This window comes from Macrobrachium rosenbergii, chromosome 53, assembly GCF_040412425.1.
Source record: "Macrobrachium rosenbergii isolate ZJJX-2024 chromosome 53, ASM4041242v1, whole genome shotgun sequence".
Classification (NCBI taxonomy): domain Eukaryota; kingdom Metazoa; phylum Arthropoda; class Malacostraca; order Decapoda; family Palaemonidae; genus Macrobrachium; species Macrobrachium rosenbergii.
Window position 1 is genome coordinate 24,234,038 of NC_089793.1, and position 21,235 is coordinate 24,255,272.

At 36.3% G+C, this 21,235-nt stretch overlaps 1 protein-coding gene across 1 annotated transcript in view; it reads right to left on the reverse strand.

Moving 5' to 3' along the window:
* Positions 1-7,418, reverse strand: part of LOC136834357 (uncharacterized) — a 34,253-nt gene extending 26,835 nt beyond the window's left edge. Inside the window, exon 1 of the mRNA XM_067096891.1 lies at positions 7,234-7,418. Within this exon, the coding sequence (XP_066952992.1) occupies positions 7,234-7,299 (66 nt within the window). The 5' untranslated portion in view covers positions 7,300-7,418. The remainder of the gene's footprint in view (positions 1-7,233) is intronic.
* Positions 7,419-21,235: the final 13,817 nt, after the last annotated feature.

The window sequence follows — 21,235 nt, forward strand, 5'->3', positions numbered from 1 at the left end:
ATATCCAAGGGACTATTGAGTGGGGCAGGCAACCTCACCCCTAATACCTGCGGAAAACCAGTGTATGGTAGAAAAAAATATAAATCTTAAAAACACAAAAAAATCCTTGTGGGATTTTGAAAAAAAAAATGTTAGTCTTAAATGCACAAAAAAATCCTTGCAGGATTCTGAATGTGACAGAAAGGAAATCGTCTAGAAAGGAAATCCGCGGACGGACGTAATTGCTACGGAAAATGAGGAGAATGTCACTTCTTGAGTAATAGGATTTGATAGCCTCGTTGATAGTCTTCAGGATGGGCATGACACAGGATTTGGTCAGGATCGCCTTCTGCGATGAGTAATCCCGGCGCCACAGGATGCAGATCATCCTGAAGTAGTAGCATGTGGGGTCGTTGTGGGTAATTCAGTTATAGCGGTGACTAAAGTCCCATGATTGATGGAGTCAAGGGTGAGTCACTGTTGTTTGGGGCGGAGAAAAACAGCTGTTGTTGACTGGCGTACACGTAATTGTGTTATGGGCATAACAAGGAGGCTTTTAACGCGATGTGATGTGATTGGCATAATAGCGGGGTTTTCGTAATATTTTTTATCACCAGAATAAAATAGAATATAGAATTAAGGCCAAAGGCCAAGCGCTGGGACTTACGAGGTCATTCAGCGCTGAAACGTAAATTGACAGTATAAAGGCTTTAAATATGTAACAGGAGGAAGACTTCGCAGTTGCGTTATGAATCAGTTGTTAGGAGAGGGTTGAGGAGTATAAGATGGAAGAAAGAGTGTATGAACGGAGATACAGTAAAAGGAATGAAAGGGGTTGCAGCTAGGGGCTGATGGGACGCTGCGAAGAACCTTAAGCAGTGCCTACAGTGCACCGCTTGAGGTGCACTGATGGCACTACTCCCCTACGGGGTTTACCATCAGAATGCATTGCGGAGTATACACTTTTTTATTTTTTGTGTATTTAGAGAGCGCCGTTCATCGGGTCTATATTGAAAAATATCGAGTCAGCATGGAAAAATGCAGTGTGTTTTAGCACATTTCACGAAAAGACATAATCCACCGGTTTTATTGATCTAACGCTTTAGAATTCAAGCTGTGATCCTAAGTATCTAAACATTGTAATTAAAGATCGATGTAGCTTATAGCTTCCTTAACCCAGAAAGGCATTCCTCAAGGTGCAATGGCCTGACCCAGAAAGGCATCATTCCTCAAGGTGTATTTGAGCTGACCCTGAAAGGCATTCCTCAAGTAGCAATTGACCTGACCCAAAAGGCATCACTCTTCAAGGTGCAATTGACCTGGCCCAGAAAGGCATCATTCCTGAAGGTACAATTGACCTGACCCTGAAATGCATTCCTCAGGTAGCCATTTACCTGACCCAGAAAGGCATCATTCCTCAAGGTGCAACTGACCTGACCCTGAAATGCATTCCTCAAGTAGCAATTTACCAGACTCAGAAGAAAGGAATTCCTTAAGGTGCAATTGACCTGACCCAGAAAGGCATCATTCCTCAAGGTGCAATTGACCTGACCCTGAAAGGCATTCCTCAAGTAGCAATTGACATGACCCAGAAAGGAATTCCTTAAGGTGCAATTGACCTGACTTAGAAAGGTATCATTCCTCAAGTGCAACTGACCTGATCCAGAAAGGCATTCCTCAAGCTGCAATTGACATGACCCAGAAAGGAATTCCTTAAGGTGCAATTGACCTGACTTAGAAAGGTATCATTCTTCAAGGTGCAATTGACGTGACCCAGAAAGGCATTTCTCAAGCAGCAATTGACATGACCCACAAGGGAATTCCTCAAGGTGCAATTGACATGACCCAGAAAGGCATTCCTCAAGCAGCAATTGACATGACTCAAAACAGAAATGAATTCCTTAAGGTGCAATTGACCTGACTTACTGAGGTATCATTCCTCAAGGTGCAATTGACCTGACCCAGAAAGGCATTCCTCAAGTAGCAATTGACCTGACCCAGAAAACGACTTGGTAGGAAGATTCGACGAACCGAAATCACTCAGCAGACAGACGCATTCCACGCGAGATATTCCACCAGCAGGTGACTTGTAGGCCAATCGATTTGGTCTTCTACTGCGTCTCCAGAGGTCCGTCTGGAGAACAGCCGGGCCATTTGCCAGGTTTGCGCTCAGCGTTCTTAAGAAACCTTCATTCTCTGGCATACGAGTGAGGCAGCAGACACTGACTGCTTCAGTAAGAGGCAACCGCCACGTTATTTGGCTCTTGTTATTTTGTTATGAATACCTATCCCAACATTTTTTTTATTTTGTAATGAATACCTATCCCAACATTTTGTTATTTTGTTATGAATACCTATCCCAACATTTTTTTATTTTGTTATGAGTACCTATCCCAGCATTCAACTCCCATACTGATAAGATGAAGTAGGGAATCATCCAACCCTTTCCAGATAAGATAAAAATAAAATTGCTGTCTGTCGTCATTTCCACGCTTGAACCTTCCCGTAAATTACATAACGTCCGGGTCCTAATCTCGTGTGGAAGCATTCACGAGTTTTACTGCCTATTGATTACGGATAAAAGTCTCGAATCGAGAATGAAAGTTGCGAGCTTAAATTACCATTCTGTACGTACATTTTACGATTTAGGTATTTTATCTGTATGGAGAGAGAGAGAGAGAGAGAGAGAGAGAGAGAGAGAGAGAGAGAGAGAGAGAGAGATTGGTCCCCTCTCTCCGGCAACCTAAAGAGAGGCACGTCTGTCAACAGAACTCCATAACTCGTGGCCATCCTCTGGGGGAGAATTGAAGACTTAATATTTTCACGAATGTAGAGCCCAACATATCTGAATTATCTTTGACAATGAGATAAAACGATTGCACTTTTTTTAGTGGACGTTGGATCTGCCGTCATGCACATTATCTAATAAACATTACTCAGCATACGAGAATAACTCGAACTCTGAACCTGTTACTACTAGTACCTGGGGTCAAAAGGTTCACCAGAATTACACACCTAAGACGATTTGACGTGACCCCAGTGACTCGTCGTGTCCGTAGAGTCTGCTGCTGCTGTAGCCTGCAGCAGAAGCGTATAAACAAACTCCCGTGGTCAGCACATCCTATTGATTTTCCTTCTTCCTTTATTCGCCAAAGCGTCGCCAAGGGCCTGGCTACGGAAAAGGTTAGGGCTGGGTATCACGTTATGCTTGTAGTAGGAGGGTCACCTTGCAGTTGATTCCGTACGCTCTCTCTCTCTCTCTCTCTCTCTCTCTCTCTCTCTCTCTCACAGTAGGGTATGGTCACCTTGCAGTTTATTCCTTATGCTCTCTCTCTCTCAGTAGGGTATGGTCACCTTGCAGTTTATTCCGTATGCTCTCTCTCTCTCTCAGCAGGGTCATGCAGCTCTCTTCTCTCTCTCTCTCTCTCTCTCTCTCTCTCTCTCTCTTCTTTCTCTCTCTCTCTCTCTCTCTCTCTCTCAGTAGGGCATGGTCACCTTGCAGTTTATTCCATGCTCTCTCTCAGTAGGGTATGGTCACTTTGCAGTTTATTCTGCCTCTCTCTCTCTCTCTCTCTCTCTCTCTCATGCTCTCTCTCTCTCTCTCTCTCTCTCTCAGTAGGGTATGGTCACCTTGCAGTTTATTCCGTATGCTATGGTCACCTTGCAGTTTATTCCGTATGCTCTTACTCTGTCTATTGTGCCCTTGACCTGGACTTGAATCTGCCAGATTATATATATATGTTATAGATCTCGTGAAGTCACAAAGGCGGCACATAATACTAGGCACTGAATCTCACGTAGACCGGTAGGAATGTCTTTCGTAGACTACTACGTAGACTACTAGTGCTTTGGGCTTTTGCAGTATTTGGGTCACAATATTCAATTTTAGGTCAATAATGTAATTGAATGTATGCAGAGATCTAAAACGGCATTTGACACTCGAATCCTTCGTTGCATAATAATATAATTTCAAAAAAACTTCGTCTGATTTTGTAGAAGTTGGCAATCAATTTAATATAATTTTATCATAAATTCACAACAGAAATCAGTACAAAGTTCAAACTGCGTTTCTGTGGCGAATGGAATGTCTGGCAACGAAGTGTGTCGCCGGTATTTAAATATTAGTGAAGATACATCGATTTTGTGCATGCCCGTGGAATCGAGTATATTACAAATCAACTTATGAAGTGACATTCTGGTGCAACTGACATCTGGGATATAACGCTGTTCATCGTGATTGAATTATTTCCGATAGGAAGGTTTTAAAAAGATGATGTCAAGTGAATAGCGTTTCTCTCTCTCTCACGTGGCAGGTACGGATTAATTGCATTCCACATTATAAACATCAGCTATGTAATTGGACAAGAAGAAGCAATTCAGGTACATTAACACAAATCACTGAAACTGAGTCTCTCTCTCTCTCTCTCTCTCTCTCTCTCTCTCTCTCTCTCTCTCTCTCTCTCTCTCTCTTTTAATGAAGGTGGATCGACACACCCCTCTTCTGTTTACAGAGTACGAGGAGCATGTTGTGGGCCTTCATAAACAAATCTTTGAGGCAGGAGGGCCAATTCTAGACTCGATTTCCTAATATACAAGTTGGATTTGTTCAGGGTCCACATAAGGGTGTCTCACTAGTCACCGGTTCAAACTCCACCCCAAGATTGACGAGGTTTGTCTTATTTATTTCCGGGTGAGATTGCGTGAGTTTTATTATTGTTATTATTTGTTAGACAGGTAGAAATGTCAGTTGGTTGCAAACCCAAAGAATCGGACACAACAGTAAATTAATATACATCACACAAGGACACTTCCGTTCTACTTTTGCAGAAGCATGAATAGGTGATAGTGCGTAGACACACATACACACACGCACACACACACATGCACGTTGAATTTTTGTGTATATATATATATATATATATATATATATATATATATATATATATATATATATGTATATGTATATCTATATATATCTATACATATAATGTATACATACATACATATATACACATACATACATACATATACACGTATATATAATCAAGAATAAATTTAATAAATTCAAGATATCCGAAATTAAATCACCCAAACTTCATATTTATTATTTTTATAAAATATCACTTGTCGCAAGCCGCGACAAATCTCGAACGAAAAAAACATGTCGTCATCTCTATAAAGAAATAATCACTGTCGCGTTATCAGAGATGACATCATACCCAGTAATACTCTGTATTCATGTCTGTGCACTGAGAATCACGCAAGGACCGACCACCGGTAAATTGGTACGAATGTTTGCAGTTGCAATTGGGAGCAACACTTGCATGCGACTGCGGTCTCCTTCCAGAAATAGTTGTGATTTTATGTTATCTCTTTTTATTGTAGAAAGTGTACTTTCTATAATATTGCAGCCTTACGGTAAAAAATGATGCATACGTATGTATGTATGTAAGATATATATGTACAGTATATTTATTTATACATATAGTATATAATATAGCCAGTGTGTCAGTGGTCAAGTAGTTCCAGTCATAGCTATGTAGTGAACATACTGTATACTTGGTAGTTATTCGGCGGTGGTGGGTCTCAGTGATGGCTGAGAGAGAGATATGGGACCAACATCGCAATCATTAAACGACTCGTGATAACAAGATGGTAGTAAACTCGTGGAGCCAATGCCTATCGATACGTTTTTATACATCTACTACAGTACTGTATTTCAATATAATAAATAGTTAGAAAGGGAAAAATAACAAATCCTTTAACGTAACATTCAGTAACTTTTGATGTAGTTTACGGAAGCCAGTCTCCCGGATAGATCAGACTTTTCCCATACCAACAAAAGGCCGTTAATTATGGTCCCACATAAATAAACCATCTCTCTCTCGTGGGAGTTGAAGCTGACCTTGAATGTAGGTGTAGGCGGATGACTTGGAGATGTATCTACCTATAGCCGCTGCCTCCCCCCTCCCCCCATATCCCTCCACACCAGCAACATAACACAAGAATTTCTAGCAAGTGGTGAAAGTCTCCTATTAGTGCGAATAGTCTGATTTTAGCCGTAGCTCTGATGACAGGAAGTCATTAATTTGTGCCGTATAAAGTCAGACGACTTATCTCCATTAACTACACTGTCTAAATATCATAACTCTCTCTCTCTCTCTCTCTCTCTCTCTCTCTCTTGCACTTGGAGATTGCGTTATGCATTTTTGAACAGAGGGACCATCGATTCACGTTAACATTTTAGTTGGCCAGCGCCAGGAAACGCCATGACTATTTTCAAGTATAATTTCAGAATGCCTCTACATAAAGTTTACCAGCCACATATACTCGTATATATTCTTTTACCAGGAGAGCGACCAAGTTTATAGCTGTCATGACAAAAATATGTAGGTAATGACGTTAGTCGTAGTAGTAGTAATAGCAGTATTGGTATGAAGTTATGGTAAAGAATTGTGAGAAAATAAGGCTAGTCATTGACATAGGCCTACAAAAAAAAAAAAAAATCATTGTACTTCGTTTTTGTAAATGTGTGTGTTGTAGTGTGTGTGTGTGTGTGTGTGTGTGTGTGTGGAGGTTCCAAGTACTTGAACTCACTGGCCACGCCCGCCCGAATTCGCAGACAGCACCCCACCCGCCCACCCGAGGCTTTGGAAAGTAGGTCTGAAATGCGCGTAATTTTAAAGTTGTCCTCAGGCTTGCCTTAAAGTTAAAAAATGCAAAGCCACCTGTACCAACTGTTATAGGTTTGTACGATTTCATAGACTTGGTTTAAGTGTAATGCCGGGTGTGTACATGTATAAAAAGCTTGTTAAAAAAAAACTATGCCTACTTAACGAAGAAATCCTACGTCATTCGCATCTTCCAAACCACCTGGCAAATTCCGCACACTGTACGAACTAAATTGACAATACAGTTCGCAGATTTATTAAAATATATAAAAATTGATATTAACGTGCGGAGGTTTTTTAAAACCTACAAAAATATATAATAACGCCGGCAGATTTATTAAAACCTATGAACAATAGATCATGTGCGCAGATTAAAACAAAAAATTGATAACGTGCGCAGATTAATCAAAATCTCTAATATGTATATCATAACGTGCACAGTTTATTAAAAACTGTAAAAGGATAGCTTTTATATCTCACCACTCGTGCATAGCGGCGGATATGCATACAGGTGTGCTCTTTAGTATGCTCGCAATCTGTGCTTATTCACCTTCATTTTTAAGACATCTAGAATTTAACTTACGATTTGGACCACTTTGAGTCCTCCGCTGAGAGTGCAGAGAGCCTTGATGTTGAATGTCAAACCCATCTTGAGGAGGTTTTTCGAAAATAAATGCGCAAGACGTCACGAAGGGAACACTGCCGACCGACGATGTTTTCACCTTGGGGCTTTGAAACGTTGTCGTGCGCAAGCCGCGGCACGCGTTTATCATGCAAGGTTGTCGTTGCCACAGAGTAGTAAAAAGTGTCGTCCGGCGTGGAACAATAATAAATGTCAGGACTATTACATTATAATGCATCCCTTTTGCTATTGTGAAACTTTATAGTTCGCTATTCTTGTTATTTAAGTTCTGTTTGCTGATGTTTATTTTATGTAAATATAGTATTTGTGTATCTTACATCTGGCAAGGGGGGAAGCTCTAGAGGGTTTGGCCGAGGCGAGGCTTGTCACGTCAGGAAGGTGAAGGCGTTAGGTGAAGTGGTTGGTCAAGATGAGAGATGACGTGATTATGACGTGGCATTTAGTGCAAAGGTCAGTTTAGAAGAAAAAAACAGTGTTTGATATTCACCAAAGGAAGAGGATATGACCACACTGGTCTAGAAGTTTGTTTATCTAATTGTGTGGGAGTCTCATCTGTCCAAACTTGTTTACTTATATATATATATATATATATATATATATATATATATATATATATATATATTATTTTTTATTTATATTTTAAAATTGATGCACAGACTCAGTGAAACTACAGAACTAAGTATGGAAGAGATCCACTGTTACGTCCGTCAATTCATGCATGGCACAAGAAATTTATGGAGACAGGGACAGTACACAAGAACTTATGATTGTACACTCACAAAGTGCAACTCATGCAGGCACTCGAGCCAAATGATAAAACAAGACTAAAAGAGTTTGCAGTTAATATGCTGGAATGAATTTCTAGGATGAATCCTCAACCAAGTTTGTTTTAGTGATGAGGCAACCTTTCATGTTTCAGGGAAACTGAACTCACATAATACGAGAATCTGGGGATCAGAACATCCCCATGTGACTAGGGAACTTCACTGAGATAGTCCAAAGGTTTATGTGTGGTGTGGGATCATGTGCAATCGAATCATTGGTCCATTTTTCTTCGAGACATCAATTACTGCAGATTTTTACCTTGACCTTTTGAATGAATATGTGGCACCACAACTAAATTACCTCCAACCAACCATCATTTTCCAGCAAGATGGTGCACCACCACATTGGGGACTGCATGTTTGTGGGTTCGTGAATTAAACATTTCCAGACTGGTGGACTGGAAGGGATGGTCCAGCTCCCTGGCCACCTCGTTCACCAGATATCATTCCCATGGACTTCTTTCTATGGGGTTATGTTAAAGATAATTCATTTATCGAACAAAGATACGGGACATCACTGATCTCAAGCAAAAGATCACTGATGCCATTGCCACCATTGATGAGGTTATGCTACAGTGAACATGGCAAGAAATCAAGTACCATATTGATAAGTCTCATGCAACTAATGGTGCCCATATAGAGGTGTATTAAATGAGGCAAAAAGACTTCGGTATCTACTCCTCATTTTGTAATAATTTTACATATTTGTCTGTTCATTTGCTTTTGTAATATTTTATTTTTAATTAAAAGGAGACTTGAGGGACATTCTGTAGAGAAAGATATATATATATATATATATATATATATATATATATATATATATATATATGTATATTATATATATATATATATATATATATATATATATATATATATATATTATATATATACAGTAGAACCTCTGTCCTCGATGCTAATTTGTTCCAGAAGAAGTGTCGAGATTCGATTTGCCGAATTCTGGAGTTAATTTCTCCCATAAAAATAACTGAAAATGGATTAATCCACTCCTGACCACCAGTCATTACCCCAACCTTGCCTTTTATTCAAAACTTTACACAAATTACAATTAAATAAGTTCAGAGTTGAATAACTTACCATATCAAAGCACTTTTACATTTTAAATGCATACTGTATCAAAAAAATTGGCCTATGACCAATGCGCCGCCGCGATGATGATAGAACCGCCATAGGGCTAGGCTAGGTAGCCTGGCACTACCAGAATGTACTGCAACGGGTACACATGAAAAACTGTTGTTAATAATGATAACATTGAAAAACAAGCCAGATTATCACATTATTAATAATTCAGTATTTATAAACCGATTATTGTATGTCTGCATCATAAAATTAGAAAAGGGCCTAAATTACGTCGGAACTTGGCAGAGGGTATAAACAAACCCCATTACCACCCTGGTGTGTATTGCGGTACTAATTACATAAACATTCAATAGCTTTTATGGTAAATTTCATACAGAGTCTGCTTGAATAGTGTATAAAATCACTGTAAAACATCTTCAGCAAATGTTACTGAAAGATGTTTTTGATTTTCTACACTATTCCAGTAGACTTGTGTGAAATTTACTATGTTATTGAATGTTTATGTAATTAGTACCACACTACCAGGGTGGCGCTATGTGTTTGTTTATATCTGCCACAAGCCGCCGAGTCTGAATTTAATTTAGAAATTTTTCTTAATTTTATGATAACAGACATACAGTATTCGGCTTATAAATACTGTATTATTAATTTGGGTGTGATAATCTGGCTTGTTTTTCAACAGCAGCAGCAGCATGTGTGGGCTTTAAATGCTTTAAATAAGCATGGAAGAACGCCACCAACAACGCCAACTAGCGGCAGCTGTTCAAACTTTTTCTACAAACATCATATGATTCATCGGGTCGGATTCGGTTTGTTGTTTGAGCTCCGACGCAAAATTTACTCAACATTTCGTGTTGAAATCCGATTATGTCGAGTTCTAGTACAGCAGACTGAGGATTGTATATATATATATATATATATATATATATATATATATATATATATATATATATATATATATATATATATATATATATATATATATATATATATATACATATATTTATATATACATACATATACACACACACACACAGTATATCACTATTCAAACCGGGCAATACTGTTTACTGCAAAGATGGCAGTAGTTGATACCCCATAACCATACTGAGATGAACCTTTTGAGTTGAAAACTTCTGTGCCTGTTTCAGGTACTTAAAAAATAAAAACTCATCATTACACATCAAGCCCCATACACATGCTGCACCATTCATCTCTACCTTGTGCATGTACTGTCTGTCCCTTCTTGGAACTTGTAGCCTTTCTGTTCAAGATCATCTTATAGTTGTCATCCATTCTCTCCACATGACTAAACCCTCTTAAAACATTTTGATCTATCTTTTCACTAATTCTAACCTTTTTACCACTTGCTTATCTGTCTACATTTCTTGCCATCATTCGCTGCATTTACTCTCAAATAAATTTACAGTCAGTCATCCACTATCATCACTATCCATATTGGTATTCATTGCTCCCTCTTACCTGGTTCACTTTGCCTGCATAACCTAACTTTTACTTGTAGTCACTTTCAACTGTCACCTCCAAACGCAGTCACTAAATACTGTACAGCCTTTTCTCTATACTGTATTACCAGTTAGCACTCTTTCTTTATCAGACATCTGCCCCCAATACTCAAATAACTTAGCAGAGGTATTTCAGATCTAATTTTACACCAAACCTGTCACTTTCATGTGTACATGCTCCTAGTTTTCATGATGAAAACTTTAAATCACTCTCAAATGATAACCATCTGCACCAAACATCCACAGCACCCTCCACATTGTATCACTGTTTGTTATATCAAAAATCTTCTATAATCCCTTGTACCTTAGGCTTTGCCACAAGTAGCTTTTTTTCTTATCTGGAACCAGGTTTCCCATTTCTCAACCAGTCATTTTGTTACATCTTATTCCCTCAGTCAAAATCATACCATATGCCTTCCCTAGTCTACTAAGTAATGCTTATAATTTTTCCCAGTTCTAAAGTTATTATGATTTCTCTTGCAGCTTACTGGGATCCTTTCATTCCTTTTGATGTATCTTGCATAGCTTGGTTATTAATTTGTTATATTACTACCGCTAAAACAGCAGCATTTTGTTTGCCAACCCATCAGTTACTAGTGCAGTTTCATCCTTCAGTCTTTTAATTGCTTGCCTTGCATCCTCAAGAGGTAACTTCCACATACATTCTTCCATTCTTGCATTATTCAGATTTGTTTTTACTGTCCTCCACTGTAAACAACTGATAGTTATGCATGACATCTGAAAGTGCTCCCTTTGTGGGGTTCATGCTTCCACTTGTTGGTAAGCGTTGGAAGGCTGTTGGAAACCTGTGAATGGACTTAGATGAAATCCCATCTATTACTTGCTTCTTGCAGATCTAGTAAGCGGGAAGACTTTGATACTCTCACCCAGATGACAGATCTTAGGACCATAGTTCATTCCTCCATATGCACTTTCAGGCAGTATTGATAAGGCACTGAACTCCAACAATCTTCCCAATGTCTCTTGATTGCATTACCTTGGCCAAGGAAGGAATGCTCGTCAGGACTTCATGCACTGCAAGAGATGCATTCCCAGAAACCTCACATATGGAAGAAGCTCTTACATCAACTCACGTCTTCACCAGTTCCACAGAAGCTGAATTTAGATCTCCTTACTTGAAAGTGGCCCAGCTAGCCTTAGAAGCAAAGACCTTATAGCTATGCTAATTCCAAGCTTTGCACAGGTTCGTCCTATTTCTTACTGATGAAGGATTTTACTTAGTGGGTGAGATTTAAATGATTTTCATCTTAGCATTATTTAAATTGCTCCCAGCCATTAGAGAGTTCATGTCTGCCAATTATCAAGCTTTCAACTCACACCTAAACACAGTGTCATTCTGAGACACTCTTCCTTTGTACGTGCACCTTCAAGGTGGATCATAGTGTTAGACGCTCTCTGCAATAACTTTTTTAGTTGAGTGGGCAAGAGGTCTGTCTTTCACAGCCATCTTGTAAGAAGGGCAGTTCTCCATGTAACCAGGACTAACCTTGGCACCGTACACTTCAGAGTTTAAGAGGATCATCTTGGCCAGAGCAAAATATTTAGATGCTTGTCCAGACTGTTCCTAATTTCAGGTGATGTGTCTTTGCTTTGCCTTTACCTTCCGAGAGCAACCAGATTCGCTAAACAGGAGCACCAATATGCAGTAAATGTACCTCGCTGTTGAACTTCTCAGTTCCAGAGGTCCTTTATTCCTCACCGTTGGGCTGTGGAACAGCCTCCCAGAGGATGCCATGCAATTGGAACTTCAAGTGAAGATGCAGTGCATTACTATTCTAATACTATTCTTGTATTTTAATAGATTATTATCTATTCATTAATTTTTCTGTTTTAATATGTGAGATCTCTTCTTTCTGTATTTCCCTCTACCTCCTCTTGCATCTTCCTAATAAACACCATATTCTTTGGAAGCTTGAATTCCAAGTCAGCGGTCCCTGTGGGCTTGTTATTATTATTATTATTCATCTTGTGAATAATAATAATAATAATAATAATAATAATAATAATATAGGCTCAGTCAGGTCACCTGGAATACAGGCATTAAAGTAATATATGGCAGTACAGCATTGTGCAGTCTAATACTTGTCCACCTAATCAAATCTCTTCCTGTTTCCATTCTTAAGGGGAGATCCTGATGTCAACTCTATCCTGTTCATGATAGCAAGTTTAGTCATTGCTATATTTTCTTCTAAGAGTATTCCATAGACTTGCAAATATCAAATTTCTTAGTTAAATGTTCTTCTCAAGGTTTTGAAAACAACCACGTGTTCCTTCTAGAGTCTTAGGTTCATTGCCAACCTCAGTTACATGAATTTTATAAGTCAGGTCTTTTGTTCTAATCTGCTAATTCTAATTCTGGGATTTCCTTCATCAGCTCAACCCTCCCACCAGAATTGTAATATGGGCTAGTGGGCTATTGTAATTGATGGACTTCATTGTGAAACAAATGTAAATCTTTCAAACAAAACTAATTTTAACTTATAACTCAGTCATTTACCATCACATGTTCTGCCTGTCAATCCCACTAATTTTTTCCCAGACTACATGAAAAGTGAGGCAGACCAGGTGGGAATTCTTGTAATTTAGAAGTATTTCAGGTACGCAATGCAAACCCACCCTTAGTGGGTGGACCCAACCTCTCTTGTTTTACAGCTAATGTATATACTGGGCCCTCTTTAGTGAGTGTTTTAACTATCTGAAGCAAGAGGGAAGCAAGAACTTTTCATTAACTGCATGTTAAACAGACAACACTTGTACATTTCACCAATTTAATCTTAATGTGTAACTTCTTATGTTGGAATTAAAGTCTTTGGTTTGTATGTTCACAAATCTCATTAAACTCTACAACTGTACTCTGTGAAATGTCCCTTAGTTCATATATGCAGAGTATAAAAAGTGTTTTATACTGGTTCTTTTTATACTGGTTAACAATTACACATTTTATAGGCATCCTCTTAACATTGCATTGAATGATTGCGCATTGTACAAATTGGTTTATATTTAAAGATGTACGAAGTCATTTTAAGAATACTGCATAGTATCCTATGTGTCTCATCTGATAACTAAGTTTCTGTGGAGGTTTAAAATTTACAGTAATTGAAGGTTGATAAAATTAAAATAGTAGACTATCTTATTTGGCCTGTATTTCATAAAACTAACATATTAATGTTGGTCAGATATAATAGACAAGTTCACATTCTTTTAGAAGTACTCTTTCTTATAAATTCCTGTTACAGAAATGTTACCCCTGTGGGTTGTCTATTTCATTTCTGATACAGCAGCATAAGAACAAAGAAAACAATAAGTAAGGTTTTGTGAAGGCAATGCCATATAAATTTTACAAGTTTGCTACTGTACATTTTATAAATTGTGACAAAACTTCCATTAAATTAAAACAATCTCGAGTGAGGAGGGCCATGATTATTTCCATCCATTAGTATTTATAAACATTTCATGGCGTAATTTACGTGATTTTAGTTTATAAGATTGTGTTTACACAGAGTTCCATTGTGAAAGATTTAATAAATTATATTTTGAAAGCTAACCATGTAACCTGATGCCACAGATCGGCCTTTCTAACAAAATAATTCTCTTTATCTACAGAAAAACATTTTTTATATAAATACATATAGACATTTCCTACTACAAAAATAATAATATACATGAGAAAGTATTGGTCGATGAATAAACTAATAAATTAAAAGGAAAATCAGGTAAACCCTTAGAAATGCAGTGTGTATTTGACAACACTTTCCTGACCATACAGTTACTTCTGTCTCAACTAGATTTCTATGAACAGCAGCTGCACTAATGATTTCATTCTTTTTGATATAAGCTTAATGAAGTAATTATAATAATAGGCAAGATCTTAGCTCAAAAAAGTAATCTTATACAGTAACCTCAGCACTGTACTGTATAAGTGTGTGAAGGCCGTTAGCCATTAAGTGTGTTTCCATCAGGTAAGGTTTCTTTTCAACTAGCCAGACAGTTAGCCTATTCCGCTAAGTATCAACTAGTTGCAGATTAGAAATTAAGGAAAATTGTCTAATTTGTTTATAGAAATGAAGCACTGCACTACTCAAGAGGAAGTTTTTAATTTTATTAACTAGTCATTGATAGTGGCCTAAAGGAAACCTGAAGCTTCATTACAGAGAGATAAGAGTAAACAAGGCATCATACATGACGTAAAGGTAATAAGAAATGAGCACTAATGCAGTCAATAAGGTACTTATAAGCACTGCTAATCTTACCCTATAATTAGGAATTACTTTGCAGTAGAGTATCTAACTGAAGAACTACTTCTGAAGTATCTGGTAGTTGATTCCAGTAGGTTAGTGGGTGTTTCATTTAATACTTAAAAAAGCATTTTTGTAAGAAAATAAAGTAATGAGACTATTTTTCATACTTGAAACTACTATCTTTTGCAAATATTTTCAAGGTCAAGTTCTTCACTGGCATTCATTAAGCATTAGTCTTATGTGTATTACAATTTACTTGGATATTCCCTAAAAAGCCTTGCTCGTATTTTGTCATCAAAGTACTTATTTGAGGTACATTATTTTACAACAAAATTAAGCCCAATTAAGGTTACATCTTATGGAAAATTCATTTTTTATGTCAGCAAGTTACAGTATAGTCTTGTAAAATTAACGTTTATGATATGTTGGTCTGGCCAGTCTTTTGAATAATAATAATAATAATTAAAAAATACTCATAGTAGCATGAGTCTTAAAATGGAGAGGCAAATCCACAGTTCTGTATATGTACATATATTTAAAGATAAATTAGTATAGATAACTTTTGGGAACTTGTTCGGTTCCCCTTTGCAATCTGATTGAAAAAGAGAACCGAACAAGTTCCGAAAGTTATTAATACCGATTTATCTTTAAATACATGTACATATACATAACTGTGGATTTGCTTCTCCAATAATAATAATAATAATAATAATAATAATAATAATAATAATAATAATAATACTGTACAGTACAGCATACTGTACCAAAAAAATGAGCGGTCCAGGAGACTTCTTTAGATTTATGAAGTAAATATTTCAGGATACTTGATAATGAAATGATCTTGATCTTACTGAAGGGAAGTATTTTGTTATCCCTTACAGTTTGGCAGCCATGTCAGAATATAGATTTTTGCTTAGTTTGGTTAAACTTTTAGTTTTAAAAATTTCTATACTTCAAAAACATGATTTTCCTTGGATGTTAAAATCTACATCAGTCACAATGTTATGAAAATAAAGGTAATAGTTTTAACATCTCTTTCATGTCAAGAAAGTTGGTTGGTCTTCAGAGGAAGTGACTGAGAAATTTTGTTCTATTTGTCCTTGTTTTTTCGAATGGGAGTGACGATAGTTTTTGTATTTGCACTACTGTACATGTATTTTTCAAGCTATTTGAAGGGGCCTTCATTCACAGTGCAAATGGAGTTTACTCTATTATTTGTTAAATGGTTTACTGTACTGTAATTACTAATACTGAGCCAAGCTTTTGAATTTTAATTAGTTAGAACTTATAAAATCTAGTGAAAATTATTTATTCTTTAGTAAATTTTTCCTTAAGTCACGGCAGTTTATGAACTTGAACTTAACAATATTGTACGAAGCTATCTTTTTGTGCATGTGTGTGAATTTACTGCTGAATTTCAGTGAAAGCTATTACGTATTGCATTTTTGGTGATGTTGTGTAATTTCATCTATATTTATGAAGTACATAACTTTTACTATCTTATTTATACAAAAGTTATATGATGAAAAAAAAAGCATTTTATCATGAGGACAGCATTAAATTTCTTTTATATTACTGCTTTAAGGGTACATTATTTATAAGGAAACTTTTGATTATTATTCTGTCAGCTAGGTTGAATAGACTACGGAGGAACCACTTTACATAGTGTAGAGAGAAGTAACTGTATTTTACAATTTGATTTTGTTTGATAAATAAATATATACTAAAAGACAGTGTTCCTTAACATTTTTTGCAAGCATGGTAAATTTAACTCCATTTTTTGTGCTCAAATTCAAGTTTTCCATTGTCAGTGAGTCTGCATTAACATTCACACCAGCTCAGTGCTAGTTCAATATGCATCATAAACCCAGCAAAAGTTAGGTGTATTTTTACCAATTAGAAGAAAAGAATAGTGAAGTCAGGGAAGGAGTGTCAGAAATGAATCGTTTACTCATTCATATAGTAATATACATAGCACTACAGTACTTGCATCAGGTAAAGAGTGCTAAATGTTTCACAGGTAAAGATGCAATAATTGTACTGCCACAAGAATACATAATGGATTTAGACATACAACCACTCAACATTTAATCATGAGCTTCAAAATAAGTACAGCATGCGATAAGAAAGCTAACACACTTCACTAAAGGGTTCCAGTTATTTTCTTGACACCATGGATTGCTTTCTTGGTCATGGCCAAGGGAAATAAAAGCACTGACTACAGAAGTACAGTATTACCTTACCATTAACTTTTTCTCCTTAAAGTTAGCTCATGACAAGGTAAAATTCAAGATATGCATTGGTACAATGCATTTAGTGCTTGAACTTATTCTCAGATTTTCCTGTCACTCATGTTCACAAAGCTAGGATACAGTACATTTTATTTACACTGGATGTTTATGACAAGGCAAAAAGGATTATTTTATGTTTTTTGCTATTCATCACTACCATTTCCTTTATTGTAGATGGTTGAGGCACAGAAATGTGATAAGAATGATAGATGATTGAGGTTATGGAAAATACAAGAGGAATGTCAAGAGTCCATTAGACAGCAGATTTATGGACTGACAACGTAAAGGACTACAGTTACACTGGAATTATGGTCGTCAAGGCAAGGTAAGGTAAGATATATTATACACATGGATTTGAAATTTCAAGAAGGCAGCAGTAAAATATGCATATCTAGGCAGATTTATAAAAACTTGGATTGGGGGAAATATTTAGGCACAGTTTGCTAGTTGAAAGTTTAGAGAACTTTAATAGGGTATATCAGAAAAGATTAATTTGAAATACAGCACACTAGTGAGGGTGCTGTAGTGGTGAAGCAGAGAGATTAGTGAAATAGTTTCACTGTTTATAAGAGTAATGTTATCATTTTGGTTGTTAGGAAATTGATGAAGTTTGATGATGACTGTACATTGTATGATGTAAAATTATGTATCCAGGTGTCTCTTCATATAATGCAAAAAGTTTATAAATGCTCCAAGATGATACCACGCTAACCTCAAATAGGGAAGCAACTATAAGTTACTGTACTCTTTCTGTAAAGTTTTGTGCTCTCCACACTGTTATGATTACGAACCTTACTTATTGTGAAGGCCATACCAGAAGGCAAGAGCATGTGGCAAATAGCTGTAGCCCCATGGCTTATCAGATGCATTTGGGGGCCGGGCTTTCTAATAAGTGGCAAAATTCACTTAGTGACAAAAACCTTATTTCAGAGGCCCAGTACTGAAGAAGAGAGTGTATTTCGCTGATAGTTTTGAGACATTACATTTCCTCTTCAAGGGGGGGAAATGATATATTTTCTACATTCACAAGGATTATGAGGAATTGTGATGTCTAGAAACTGTCTGTGAAACATAATGTCTTCCTTGAATTTTTGGGTTTTCCATGTAATTGTTCAATATTAACAGCCAACAGTAATTCCATTTAATATAGCATAAGCTAACCTTTACTTCACACTCAGTTGAAGAGATTTATATGCAGAATGTAACACTTCTGAAAAGCCAGCCTAGTGTAAAAACCATCATTAGGGTAATAATATAACTATGTAACAATTCCTGGTAAGTTAACATCTGGTAAGCTGAGGGTTACTCAACTACAGGGTGAAAAACATTGCAAGACTGTGATTGACAAATATCAAATTTACTAACCAAGATGAATCATTGTATCAAATGAAAGAAGAAAAATTGCAAAAGATGCAGTGTACACTACTGTATTGTATTGACAATTCATATTTGAAAATTTATAATCGTATTTTCTGAGATTAATTGTGACCAGCACAATCATTTGCATCAAAATATATCTTAGAACTAACAATGTCAGAATGTGAAAAGTACTCTATTTTAACATTGAAAGTAACCTGTGTATTACAGTGTTTATGTCAGGAACTGTGCTAATTCTAAATATTGGAATGGTGTTTGGCCCAGACTGTAGATGCAAGTCAGTATGAACTGGAAAGTTATTGTGGTAGCTTTCAGCACAAAAATTACATATTTTATATCCAGCCTTAGGTGGATGCTATCAAATTTGGTAGGTTAATGCTAGTTTATATATCCAAAAGTATTTGAAAATCTGTAATTGGTTAGAATGAAGTGATACAAGTCTCATTTTGTAGATTTAAATGGTTTATATAGAAAAATTAGTAGTGTAGGTTTTTAAAATCCAGTTGCAATGCCATATAGGATTTTACAAGATAACATTATAGTTCATGTGAAGTTTAGCTAATACAGTCTCAGGTACAAGGCAAAGCAGTTATATATATGACAGGGATTTTCATTCACTAGGAGGTAGCTTTGAAATATACTACGGATATACTATGGAGGAAGTTCATAGTGGGAGAGATGATAGAAGATGGTTATGAAGCTAATGCTGATACACATCTCATGATAGAACAGAACTGAATGGAAAATGGTAATCCTTAAGGCACCACAGCAGGATAGATTAGTATCCTGATTTGAGAAGGAAGGTTTTCAACTTGAGTTCAGAGTGAAAATTAAGATTTGAAGTGTCGAGACATGTAGTGTATCCTTTCTTGTAGTCATGTCACTGAAATAAGTTGTGGAACATTGCTTAGTCATATACTGCATTCACTGTACTAGGAATGATTATATAATGATGTCAAAAGAGTTTAATTTTTTTTTTTTATTTCAGAACTGTTTTTAGATGTATGTTACATATGGATCTAGACATTAAATTTACTAATATTTGGGATTTTTTAAAGAAATTTTCAAATGTTCTTTGACTACTGTTTATTGTGTTACCTATATCTTTTAAAACTCCAATTTTTTTTAGTTAGTGGTCCCAGTAAAATCAAATTAGCCTTGCAGGCTCCAATATTAAGCTATGAATGGTGATGTGTGGCTCTGAAATGTGGTAATTTGATTTGAAACTTTGAGTTAATAATATGAATGATGATGTATGGTTCTTAAATGCAGTAATTTGATTTGAAACTTTGAGTTAATAATTTGAGGACTGTTATAAATTTAAAGACATTACATATAGCAGTGCAGATGAGAAAGTAGAACTTTTTCAAACAAGATAAGAGGGTAGTGAATTAATATAGTTAGTGAATTCCTTTCTTTACTTAGTAAAAGTTCTTTTAGGCAAGTTTCATTTCCAGAGGCCAAAATGATATTAGTACCAGTAGCATTCATACTACAAGTGTGTAGAATTAATTAATTCAGGCTTCCTGCACTTGAAATGTTTGAAGGAAATTAGAAGGGGCAGTTACATTGTTGTTGTTAAAAGAAAAATATAGCAATAGTTATAACTTTAGTTCTCTTCATTAGGAACTTTGAGTGACCAGTTGGTTGGGGGTATGTTTCTATGTGATAATCAACTGTTAGTATTTCTTAAAAAGAGTAAGGCGTAACTTTTATGCAGACAGGAATCTTTCGACACTAATGGTCATAATGCGAAATTTTAAGCGGGGGCAAGTTTTGTGAGGGTTTTCTGCAGTAGGGCTTGAAATAAAGTAGTAAGAACTGTTATTTTTACTCTTTATTTGAAATATTTGATTATTTTAAGGCGTGACTTTAGTGTCTTTTGTTTACTTTTCATTTACAGCAGTTTGTTGCAGTGGAAGGAATCAAATGTAAAATCCCCAGTATTCATTGATTATAGTGAAACTTCTGCCTCTTTCAGTGTGATAGTGATGCCTGTAAGAAGAATCTCTTTGAATACCCTCAAGTTGCAAATATTCATGAAATTGCTGTAACCATTGTAAAATACCGAGTAAATTTGGTTTCTCAAACTTACTCTTAATTACAACTGCTGTGTCTTTCCTAGTGTTAGTGCTGTCATCTGTTCAGTTTTTTTTTTCATTGATAATAGCTATACATTAACCGCTCCTGTTCATGTTCCACCTTTTCTTTAGATAGTTTATTGTAATGTCTCGGTTACTAATGATCTTGTGACCGTTCAAATACTGTATAGCATTACACTAGCAGTAACCATGAAAAACTCCATTGTAAACTTTTTTTTAATAACATGCTATCAGACTTTTACCATTTCAGTCCATAATTGGAAGTATGGAGAGTTGTCATTTGGATAACTAATTTTGAAGAAGATATCCTGTATGATTTGATAGTTTTCTTACTCTCGAATACGCAAGTATTTTCTTTCCCACGTCTTTATTCTTAAATGCTTATTGTTATTATCTGACTTCAAGTTGATTGCCTTTATAGATCCAGTTTTTATTGAAGCCTGCAGTGTTGGTTATTTCATAGGAGTC